Below are 12,472 nucleotides of genomic sequence, written 5' to 3' on the forward strand. Positions count from 1 at the left end.
CCCTTGTGGCTCAGCTGGTAAAGAATCCGCCTGCAATGCAGGAGACCTGGGTTCAATCCCTGGGTTGGGAAGATCCTCTGGAGAAGGGAAAAGGCTACCTACTCCAGTATTCTGGCCTGGAGAATTCCATGGATTGTATAGTCCATGGGGTTGCAAAGAGTCAGACAAGACTGAGCGACTTTCACTTTCACTTCTCCCTATGCCAGTTATTAGCCTGTTTGCTTTCACATGCTTTCTGTTGCTTGAGCATGTACTGCTCTGCATTGCAATGGACTGTATTTCTCAGGTTACCCTGCTACCTGGTTTTCAGATAGGTTTGGTCAGTAAGAGGCACTGATGATGATGCCAGCTTCTGAGCTCCATTCTCACCACTTTCTCCATGGTCCCCCTAAACCTGGAGATGGTAGAGATTTCTTACTTTCTTCATGGAGTTGCCTCCCTTGGTTCGTTCATCAGCTGTGTAACAATTTTCTGTACTTAGTACGCTTTTGTCTTTTCCAGGCTGGCACTGCCTGATACAATTCTTGGTATGCCCCCAGGGGATATGCCCTCACAATGAGTTTCTGGAAATAACTTTTGAGCATAAATTCAATGAGGACTTCCTTGCAGGTGGAAAAAATGGCATAGTATCAATAGTAATCTATACTAAAATTATCTTTGATATAGCTTGAATGAAATGCCTATCTCAAAGTTTTGGGAAATCACATATCTTCACTATATGATCAGTGTAGGAGTAGTAATGACTATGTCTGTGAAGAATGGTTAATTTTATTTTACCTCTGAAGGAAGAAATTTATTCTTGCCTCTGACTTCTTTCTTTATACTATAATGTACCCAATATAGAATAGTGAGTGACAATGAAGCTTGCTTTCAATGTTTCATTATAATAAAAATTTTCAAATGCACAAAAAAAGTTTAAAAAAGTGTGTTATGAATGTGTGTTTACCCACCACATAGATTCTACAAAATTTATGAAATTCTACAACTTCATCCACTAACAAGACATCATAATATTGAAATGTGCAAGAGACCAGAACAGACTCTTCATAAGAAAAGATAGACAATAAGCACATAAAATGGTGGTTAATCTATTTAGTAAACACAGGAATACAAATTTAAGATATTACAACTTAAGATACTCATACTTAAGTATCTTAAGTATTAAGATACTACAACATGGAGGGAGGGCTTTATGAACAAGGAGATTCTTATTTGCATGGCATTGTTATTTGCAAGTCTGAAATAAGTTGAGTGACTCCCTGTCCAAGTTTTTTGTTTCTTTCTAGTTCACAAACAGTAAGCATATGGAAAGCTGAATCCAGCAAGAAGCTGATCACTATTGGAAACAAACTATCTAGAGAATGCAAACTTATTTTTGATAGTCTAAATCACATTTAACATATTTATAATGTTTTAAAACTATGAAGAGCATTCATATGTGTTTCAGAGGGTTATAAAATATTGAAAGCATAACTAAGTAAATAAATTATATTTCTGTTAGCAAGAGTATTATTGCTATTTTTATATATACTCTCAGTTTTGTGTATGTCTACATGAACATAGACGTGTGTATGCCTGTGTGTATGTGTGTCCAACAGTCTTCCAATTCTGGTTTTATTCCGAATTAGTTTGATATATTGGGACATTTGTTATGTATAGATAATTTGAGTTTTAAAATCAGAATACAGAACTTCTGCTTTTGGCCAAGATGAAGTAGGAACCAGATTTATACACCTACCCGAAAAAACTAAAAAATATCTGCACAAAATAGATGAGACAAAACTTGACAAATGATTGGAATTAGGCAACAAAGGATGGTGATTTCTGATAAAAAAAAAAACAAATGAGGCAAGTAAGTAAGTCCTACAACTTAGTTCCTGGAGAGACTGCAGACCATGGTGCACAGTGGGGAGCCTGTCTTCTTCTGTTGAGAAGATGGAGCTGGGAGATCAGAGGGGCCATGGTGGTCAGATAGCTCTCATAGGGTTGGGGACCGTTCTTGTTCCCAATGGTCAGAATAGAAAATCTCCTAATTCACTGTGCATTGTTAAGAGTACTTAGAAGAATTTTGCCTTAGGACTGAAGAAATACTGACCATAGATTATAAACACTGCTCTCATCTCACCTAACAAAGCTTAAATCAATACTCAAAAGGATCTTTGTTGCTATTTTTGTAGTTCAGTTGCTAAGTCATGTCCGACTGTTTGCTGTTTTCAAATAACTTAACTATGTCCCAGTTAGCTTTTACAGGAACCACTTCAACTGTTATTAAAGGGGATTAAGCTATACAGTATTAATAGATGGTATTTGCTTCCTCTTGCCACAGAAATAAATTACCAATATTATCATGACTTAGCACAAATTTATTTTCTGACAGTTTTAGAGGTATAGCAGTTTTGAGAAAAAAAATCAGAAATATTTATAAAATGTTAAATTATCCTCACTCTTTCCACATTAACCCAACTTCTATATTAGTATGCATGAAAATGAAAGTCGCTCAGTTGTGTTCAACTCTTTGTGACCCCATGGCCTATACATTCCATGGGATTCTCCAGGCCAGAATACTGGAGTGGGTAGCCTTTCCCTTCTCCAGGGGATCTTCCCAACCCAGGGATCAAACCCAGGGCTCCCACACTGCAGGTGGATTCTTTACCAGCTGAGCCACCAGGGAAGCCCAAGAATATTGGAGTGGGTAGCCTATCCCTTCTCCAGGGGATATTCCCGACCCAGGAATCAAACCAAGGTCTCCTGCATTGCAGGTGGATTCTTTACCGACTGAGCTATGAGGGAAACCCATTAGTATGTATATCTTATAAGAAAATGTCCACATTTACTCAAGAATTCTAAGATTCTAATTTCATTTTATTTATCATACAACAAAAGCAAAGCAACTTAGGGATGTTTAATTACGATGCATACATACCTCACCATTCCAAGAGGTAGTTTCAAAAGTGATGTGGAGCTATATATGCTGTCATGGGAAGATCCTGCATCTTTTTAATTCAGGGACAAAGGCTAGTGGCACATCAATATGTGCATCATAATCTATGTATGTCAAGTCAAATCAATATATTTCATAGGATGGAAAATGCATATCTATGAAACAGCCCATAGTCTGCTTTAAAGCAACTCACACTACATTTTTAGTTGTGGTGACCTCTGAGGAGGCTAAATCATGGAAAAAACTTTGTAAAGGGGATTCTGCGATTTTTCTGTAGTTTTAGAAATTTTTGCAGTAGGAACATATACACTACTACCTTTACAATTAAAATATTTATATAAACCTAACAACAGAAATAGTAGCTGTGTCTGTTAAAGTTACTGCAACCTGATGAAACAGGCAAACCTTGACGTTTGAAAGACTAACACAAGAACAGTGCGTTTTTGTGCAGGTAAATTTTCATGTGGTTTAGCAGGGGCCCTCAGCTCTAGGGGGACCCAGGGATGCAGGCTGCTTCTGTCTTGTCGTTTCAGCACCTCAACACTGGATCACCATGTTTGCTGGTGAATCGAGGGAGAGAGTGTGGAACCAGCATCCTGCTTCTCAAGTGCCTCCAGGTGACAGTAAACACCTGCTTGTGTCTCAGTGGCCAAGGGTTGTCACGACCCCTCTTAACTACAAGCAGATTGGCAGCATAGTGTCCCTCATGTCCAGAAAGGTGAGCAAGACAAGATGTGGATGGGCACTGGAGCCCCTCGCATGTACCATTACAAAGTAGATGCTCAAGAAAAAGCAATTATTATGATTTGCTGAGACCAAAACCATCTTCAATGCTTGGAGGAGTTTCTGAGGTCAGATCTGCCTTGAAATGCTCTGCAATTTTCAAGCATCTACTATATGACAGATGCTTTCAAATACAGGATCACATCTAATTGTTAAATGGTTCTGTAAATCTCAGCAGGGAGAATTCACTTTCTTCATTCAGTGGCCCCTTTCTGCACTTTTCTTTGCAACAACCTCTATAATCTCATAAAACTGAAAATGCACTTCTTCCTCTTAATGCAAGCTCACACTTCTAACCCTCTGAGTCTCTGCTCACCTTCCACGTGACTAAACTTGCCTGAGTACCTGGATAGGTGCCATGAGGCACATTGAAAGCTGGTACTTTCCTGGTGGTATGTATTGCAAGAGACAGTGGGAGGATGGGTAATTATTCTATTTTTCATCAGAGCTGACATGTCTTCCAAGGAACCATCTTTATCTCCTAGGAAACTCCAGGGATTTAGGAATTCAGCTTTAGATGTTTGTTCCACAATCACTTCTGTCATCTTTCCTCATCTACAACTGAGAGAGTCTCTGGTTTCTTAGCACTTACATAAGTTAAGTATTTGATCAGCAGTGAATTTAAAATCACTGCAGATGGTGACTGCAGTCATGAAATTAAAAGACGCTTACTCCTTGGGAGGAAAGTTATGACCAACCTAGATAGCATATTCAAAAGCAGAGATATTACTTTGCCAACAAAGTCAAGGCTATGGTTTTTCCAGTGGTCGTGAATGGATGTGAGAGTTGGACTGTGAAGAAAGCTGAGTGCCGAAGAATTGATGCTTTTGAACTGTGGTGTTGGAGAAGACTCTTGAGAGTCCCTTGGACTGCAAGGAGATCCAACCAGTCCATCCTAAAGGAGATCAGTCCTGGGTATTCTTTGGAAGGAATGATGCTAAAGCTGAAACTCCAATACTTTGGCCACCTCATGTGAAGAGTTGACTCATTGGAAAAGACTCTGATGCTGGGAGGGATTGGGGGCAGGCGGAGAAGGGGACGACAGAGGATGAGATGGCTGGATGGCATCACCGACTCAATGGACATGAGTTTGAGTGAACTCCGGGAGTTGGTGATGGACATGGAGGCCTGGCGTGCTGCAATTTATGGGGTCGCAAAGAGTCGGACATGACTGAGCGACTGAACTGAACTGAATTTAAGATAAGACACCTCATTGAAATCCTATTTAAAATATCATGGTGGTTTCAATAACCCTCTAACTTTAAGGTTATATTCCAGGAACCAATAGATGATGTGCCAAATTAGACGGCACTTACCACCCCATTTAGAAAACACTTGGAGACTGTGTTAGAGATACCAGGGCTGGTGACCAGGTGTCTTAAAGCAGCTGTCCCCAGGTGAATTCTTACATCAACGGGGCTGTTGATATCATAGGCCTTCTAGGGTGAGTCATGGGACAGCCAGAGGACTAATGCTTTATGTTGGGGGAAGGTAGGTGATTCTGGGCTTCCAATGGAGACCAATGACGAGCTGGTTAGTAGGCTAGGTTTGAGAGTTAGACAGGAGAGCATACAGAGGACCAGGGAAAGGGTGCTATAATTTGGGAAAGTTCTGGGTCTGAAAAAAATGCTAGCACCCAGGCAGAGTCAGTTCTCAAGGAACTCTGGGACTCAAGTGGGTGGACCCTAGGTTAATAAAGTCCATAGACAGTACTCAAATTGCATTTAAATCTCATTTTCATCTTTCTTCTTTAGGCCTGCTTTTAGTACCTTAGACACAACATCCTCCTTGTCACCTCAGAGACATTGTGTAGTAGAGAGAACAGAATTGAATTACAAGTCAGAAGGTCGGCCACAGGCTGGGGTAGGTGGGAACAGCATGGGCTCAAGAGGAATTCAGGCCAGGGTCTAGTCCCTATCCTGTCTCCTAGTAACACGTGATGCTGGGAAGATGCCCAAGTCCCACAGTATTGGCTTCGTCATCTGTGAAGCAAGTGGGCTCGATGAGCTCTGTTTTGTAGGGCTTCAGGGATGTGGGCAATGTATGTAAGGCATCTCACACAGTGCCTATCATATCTTGGAACTTTGATGACTGGCAGTCACTTCTAGTATTCTTTTGCCCACAAACCATACTACCCCCTCTTCTGAGAACCTTGTTTGCTTTTTATTTTTCAGATCTCAGAGAATACGCAAAGCAATAGGATGAAGAATAACAAATCAGCCAACAATATTGCTTTGTAAATAAAACTCAGTACAGTTGCCCTCCTAGAAGATGCTATTTAATTTGGGGTGGGGGGGGTCTCCCTCAGCTGGATGCTACTCACAGCTCCTAGAATTTGAGTCAAAGACCAACTCCATTCCTCCCTCCCAGCTGCTTTTCCATCCAAACGATGTCTTTCATTCATTCTACCCCACCAAAGATCTAGCTCTTGCTTAGAGCTGTCCAAATGACACTCAAGATCATCTAATTAAAATGTTTTTTAAATAGTGTGTTCTGGCTTTCCACGGCCAGAGAAAAGAGTGTCCCTTGAGAGGCTTCTGGGCACCACTTCAAAGTCATATCACTGTATTTCTCAGGAAATTCTTACAGATGATGGGTATAAAGCGTCTAGTCTATGTACTGTACTCCACAGTACTGAGACACGCGTGCAGGGCTCCTTCCCTACCTGCTCCAGGAGGAGATTCTTCTTTGGTTTTTCAATGACCCAAAGGTAACTGCTAAGTGCAGTTTTCTATTCCAGGCTTTCCTCTTACCTCGAAGACACACCGTGAGTCTGGTCACGGCCACCACCCAGCTTCATCATCCCTAGCTCCTCCAGAACTGAAGTTTCCCAAAGCTCCAAACTGCCCTGACTCGGGGCACTTACTGTTATCCATAGTCCTCACCTCCTCTTCCTTTCTTTTACTGGTTATTTAGTATCAGGTGGGCCAAAAAGGTAGTTTGGGTTTTTCCATGCTGGCTTATGGGAAAATCTATACGACCTTTTGAAAGTGAAAGTCGCTCAGTCATATCCGACTCTTTGCAACCCCATGGGCTGTACAATACGACCTTTTAGGCTAACTCAATATTTAGACCTTAACCCTTAGAAAGTATTTAAAGAATAGCTCATTATCTTCCTGATGTGGCTGTTGCTCCTGGACTCTACAATTTTATAGCTAGGGGGTGTATCACCCTTATCTTGGTGCCCCCCTACTTCTACAGGGCCTTTAAAAGAGTCAATCTCTAATTAATGATTGGAGAATAACAGAGCCAGTGAACAGGGGATCTTGTTTATTTAGATTTAATACTGTATACATTCTTGAATAAGCAAAGCATATCCAGGTACATATCTTTTAATGTTACAGAAGAACACAAGAAAAGGGATAACAGAAGACAAAAATTAACTATTTTTCACTTTTCTCTCTATTTCTCTATTTTCACATTTCCAAGGAAAGTAATTTTCCAATGCCATGTTTTCTTATTCCAGATCACAAAATATAATGAAAAGTTTCCCAATTTGTTACACAAAATAGCAAAATGCAGAAATTCTTAAAAGCAGCAAGAGAAAAACAACTTGGTACATTTGAAGGAGACCCCACAAGAGCATCAGCAGACTTTTCAGCCAAAATTTTGCAGCCAGAAGAGAGGGGCACGATATATTCAAACGGCTAAAAGAAAAAACTTCCAACCAACAATATGCTCGTTACCCTACAAAGTTATCATTCAGAAAAGGATAGATAAAAAATGCTCCAAACAAGTAAAACCTAAAGGAGTTCACCATCACTTATACAGACTTATGACAATAACTGTAGCTACAAAATAGGTAAAATGTTCACTTCTTAAACTGGATAAACAGCAATACATTTTTGATGAATGTCATTTGTAAACTTAGAACTTGAAGTTAATTAAGCCTTTTGTTAATAGGAACAGCATTTGAAAAGTACCAAAAAAAAAAAAAAACAATCTCCAAATCACCCTTACCCAGCAGGAACACAAAGATATAATATATTCAATACTCCCAAGGCCCATCTTGCCTCTCCACTACTTAGATAAGGGACTGTTCTCGTCAAACAGAATGAAATATTTGCCTCCACTTCAGTTGGGGCAAGAGAAGCTGTTGGATGTGGCCCTGGAATAGACCCTGGTCCTGGCACAAGTCCCATCCCTGGCCCTGGCCCTGGCCCTGGCCCTGGCCCTGGCCCTGGCCCTGGCTACAACTGTGGCTTGGGGTCCCGTTTTTTCACTTTGCAAAGCTTCTTCATACAAGCTAGGAAAGGCACTAGGGGTGGTATCATGGACTTTGGCCAAAAACTCTAAGACTTTCATCTTAGTGGTCTCTGCATACGTCCGGGGACCCCACAGGAACTCGTAGCAGGCAGGATCACTATTGGGCACCTGCCGGTATTCCAGGTACCCTTGCTGCACCCACACTTGGGTCAGCAGCTCCCTGGGGTCCCCATAGATGGAATGGTTCATACCAGCATACAGCCCCATGATACCCAGCATTTCCCAGATCTTTTCCTCAGAGGTACAGTTGCCATCTATGAAGATTATACTCAAGGTATTTACAAGGAGGCCAGCCACGGGCATGCTCTCCTCATCACCACGCAATGAATCATTGTAGGTGAGACCCAAGGTGTTGACCAAGACATAGACGAGACCTGTGGGGTCCAACGCCTTCACATCAATACCAAAGACCAGAGTCATACAGTTAATGGCTTGGCTGAGGATCATAGGGAAGAGGTCTTGGTAATCTTTGATAACGCTAAGCATTTCTGCCTTTGTGGCCACCTCCTTTCTGTGATATCTGAGGAGCAGGAATTTCAACAGATCCCCCACCTTATCATCTATTGCATCTCTGAGCAAGTACCCACCATCTGGCTGGGCCTGCGAAGTGCTTGGCCTCTTTCTTTTTGTACTGCCAGATTCCTGATCTGATATGATTGATGGAGTGGTTGCTAGGGCAGTGGGTAAGGTCCAAACTCTCTGAGAAGCCTGAGAAGGACTTGGTGTCCCAGCAGTACCAGGAACCTCAATTATGGTGCCTTGGGTCACAAAACAGGAGGAGGAGGTGGGGTGGGGAGAGGAGGAGGAAGAAGAAGAAGAGGAAGAAGAGGAGGAAGAGGAAGAAGAGGAGGAAGAGGAAGAAGAGGAGGAAGAGGAAGAAGAGGAGGAAGAGGAAGAAGAGGAGGAAGAGGAAGAAGAGGAGGAGGAGGAAGAGGAGGAGGAAGAACAAGAGGAGGAGGAAGAAGAGGAGGATGAGGAAGAAGAGGTGGAAGATGAGGAAGAGGAGGAGGAGGATGAGGAGGAGGAAGAGGAGGACGAGGAAGAGGAGGATGAGGAGGAGGAGGTGTGCTCCCTCTCCTCCTCACATTCAGGAACTTCTGCACTCCGAAGTCCCCATTTCTCGCTCTGGGACTGAAAGTTTTGCATAAGCATGCAGGACCAACACTTCATGTAACACAAACGCTTTGGAGGTGGAGGCATAATGACTTCTGATAGCAAGAGTACAGACAGACAGTGCAGAACTGGATCCACAGGCCTGGGGGAGAGAGGGGGTGTGAGTGGCCTGGACTGAGAAATCCACCCTGGGCAGTCTGACTCAGGCCACTGACAGGTCTCCTCTCGAGGGATGCTCTCGAGCCTCATAGAGGAGCTCCTCCTCAGTGGCCTGACCTCTGGCTACCGAAGGAGGAAGTGAGGTGGCTCCCCAGGGTGCAGGCAGCACAGCCCGAGGTTCTGGGGATGAAGGGGGAAGGGATTTGGGTCTTGTGGGGTCCTGTCTGTTCTGGGGTGGGGAGTCCCTGCCTGGTGCATTCTCAAGGCAGGCACCTCACCTCAGCTTGACTCCTCGTGCTGCCTGGACCTCCTCTGATCTGTGACCTGTAGACACGAGCTTCAGACCTGGGCTTTCACCTCCTAGTTCCTGGAGCCCCTGTGAGAGGAAACAAGGGGGCACCTTGGCTGTAAACTGTGGCACAGTGTTGGGCCCCTTGGTGCTGGTAGGAGGGTGGACTTTGTGAGGTCCTCACTCTTCTGGGATGGATGGTCCCATTTGTGCTCACACAGGGCTCTCACCTTTTCCCTGGAAGGATGTGGGCTCTCCTCACTGCAGGCCTGAGACAAAACTCTCAAAACAGGATCCCTAGACTGAACAGAAGGAAGTTATGGGGCTTCACATCTAACTATGTCTGCCCAGGGCCTTCCCAGGGGGAAGAGCAAGGGGTGGCCGAATACTGTGGGGTCCATCTGTCCTGGGATTGGGGGGGAGGTCTGCTCAGTTCTAACCTTAATGCCTGGCAGAGCTTCCTTCTGTTTACCTCAATCCACCTTCCTTAAATGAAGTGTCTCACCTTTATGTAAGAACAAAGATGGAAATGAGAGGGCACCACATGCAGTCAAACTGCTTCAGGTCCTCCTGTGGCCAACAGAAAGGGCAGGGATAGCCGGGGTTTAGTACATTTTCGCATGAGTTCAGCCAGTCCTCTCTCAAGGTCCTCACCACTACTCTTGACAAAGCCTGAGCCTCCTACCTCTGTGCACTTGAGTACAATACCATATGCTGATACCTCACCTCAGGTGGCCATGCAGGAAGTCAGGAAACAGCACATTTGCAACCCCTCCCCCATCCCATCTGGGGCCTCTTGGGGTTGACAGTAGGGGCATGTTTTTGTGAGGTTCCCTCTTTTCTGGGGTTCAGGGTTTCCAGTCTCTCTCAGACCCCAATGCAGAAGTAAGTACAGGCCTAATGTTCTCATCCAGCCCCTGGGGCTTCCCGGGGCTGTCAGCAGGGCTGGAAATCTGTGGGGTCCCCGTCTGTTGTAGGGTACAAGTTCCCCTCAGTCTTCCCTCAGGGGTTTGACTCCTTCCCTTGACTCCTGTTAGGACACTGGAGTCTCCCCTCTCCCCACTGAGGCCTCACCCCTTTCACCACATTCCCAGTCTCTCTGAGACCTGGATGTCAGGAAATGCTGACTGTAGTCATCCCACCACAGGGCCTCCCAGAGCCCAATCTTGTCTGGAGCCCAAGTTCCCCTTAGTCCTCCCTCAGAGTCCTCATCTTGACTCCCTGCAGGACCTGGGACTTTTCTTTCTGCCGACTAAGGCCCCTGTCCTTTATCCCAGGTCCCCAGTGTTTCTGAGACCTGTATGTCAGGAAAAGCTGTCTGTGCATATCCCATGCCAGGGCCTCCCCAGCCCTCTCTGTTCTCAAAGGGTCTCTTCAGTCATCCCTCAGGGTCCTCACCTTGGTCCACGAAGGGTCTAGGATGCGGCCTCTGTCCACCCGAAGCCACGAACGTTGTTAAAGTAACACTTGATCTCCAAGACCTGGATGAGGAAGTCAGCATAGGCTGCCACGGGCTCATGGCGCCCCGCACAGCTTACCAGAGCTGAGGGCAGGGGTGAGTTTCTCTGGGACACCTCAGCCTCCATCCCTGTTCTGGGGCCCAGGATCCCCTCAGTCCTCCCTCAGGGGCCTCACCTTGACTCCTGTTAGGATTCTCCACTATCCCATCCGGGACCTGCTACTTAGGCTAGATTCCCAGTGTCTCCGGGACCGGGTGGCAGGATATGCTGCCTGTACACATTCCACGCCAGGGCCTCTCAGAGCCTCACAGGGTCCCGTCAGCCCTCCCTCAGGATCCTCACCGTAGTCCACGAAGGAGCTAGGATTCCGCCTCTGCCCACCCGAGGCCGCGACTGTTACCACAGTTCATCCCTACTCTCTAAGACCCGGATGAGGAAGTCAGCACAGCTGCCACGGGCTCATCTCGCCCCGCGGCTCACCACAGCAGAGGGCAGGGGCGGGTTTCTCTGAGACCCGGATGAAGAAGTCAGCATAGGCTGCCACGGGCTCATGGCGCCCCACGCAGCTTACCAGAGCTGAGGGCAGGGGTGGGTTTTTCTGGGACACCTCACACTCCATCCATGTTCTGGGGCCCAGGATCCACTCAGTCCTCCCACAGAGGCCTCACCTTGACTCCTGTTAGGATTCTCCACTCTCCAACCGGGGACCTGCTACTTACGCTAGATTCCCAGTCTCTCCGGGAACGGGTGGCAGGAAATGCTGCCTGTACACTTCCCACGCCAGGGCCTCTCAGATCCTTCTCTATTCTCACAGGGTCCCGTCAGCCCTCCCTCAGGGTCCCGTCATCCCTCCCTCAGGATCCTCACCTTAGTCCAGGACAGAGCTAGGATTCCGCCTTTGCCCACCCGAGGACGCGACTGTTACCACAGGTCACCCCTACTCTCTAAGACCCGGATGAGTAAGTCAGCACAGGCTGCCACGGGCTCATCTCGCCCTGTGGCTCATGACACCAGAGGGCAGGGGCGGGTTTCTCTGAGACCCGGATGAAAAAGTCAGCATAGGCTGCCACGGGCTCATGGTGCCCCGCACAGCTTAACACAGCTGAGGGCAAGGGTGGGTTTCTCTTGGACACCTCACCCTCCATCCCTGTTCTGGGGCCCAGGATCCCCTCAGTCCTCCCTCAGGGGCCTCACCTTGACTCCTGTTAGGATTCTCCACTCTCCAACCGGGGACCTACTACTTAGGCTAGATTCCCAGTCTCGCCAGGACCCGTTGGCCGGAAATGCTGCCTGTACACTTCCCACGACAGGGCCTCTCAGAGCCTTCTCTGTTCTCACAGGGTCCCGTCATCCCTCCCTCAGGATCCTCACCTTAGTCCACGAATGCTAGGTTTCCGCCTCTGCCCATGCCAGGCCGCGACTGTTACCACAGGTCACCCCTGCTCTCTAAGACCCGGATGA

General features: G+C 46.1%; 1 protein-coding gene across 1 annotated transcript; it reads right to left on the minus strand.

The window, feature by feature from the left end:
- Nucleotides 1-6,977: 6,977 nt before the first annotated feature.
- On the minus strand, nt 6,978-11,735 carry LOC147341149 (melanoma-associated antigen 10-like). Its single transcript, XM_086388331.1, has 5 exons — nt 10,950-11,735; nt 10,057-10,121; nt 9,782-9,853; nt 9,541-9,638; nt 6,978-9,245 (listed from the first exon to the last, which is right to left on the minus strand). The coding sequence occupies exon 5, from the start codon at nt 9,188-9,190 to the stop codon at nt 7,799-7,801; it is 1,392 nt and encodes a 463-aa protein (XP_086244457.1). The 5' UTR covers nt 9,191-9,245; nt 9,541-9,638; nt 9,782-9,853; nt 10,057-10,121; nt 10,950-11,735; the 3' UTR covers nt 6,978-7,798.
- Between the last annotated feature and the right edge of the window lie 737 nt (nt 11,736-12,472).

This window comes from Bos grunniens, chromosome X (assembly GCF_055505025.1).
Source record: "Bos grunniens cultivar Pamir isolate PY7600 chromosome X, Bosgru_T2T1.0, whole genome shotgun sequence".
Lineage (NCBI taxonomy): Eukaryota > Metazoa > Chordata > Mammalia > Artiodactyla > Bovidae > Bos > Bos grunniens.

Bases quoted from the DNA above. Each gene is read 5' to 3' on its own strand.
- LOC147341149 (XM_086388331.1), bottom strand. From the start codon at position 9,190: ATGCCTCCACCTCCAAAGCGTTTGTGTTACATGAAGTGTTGGTCCTGC.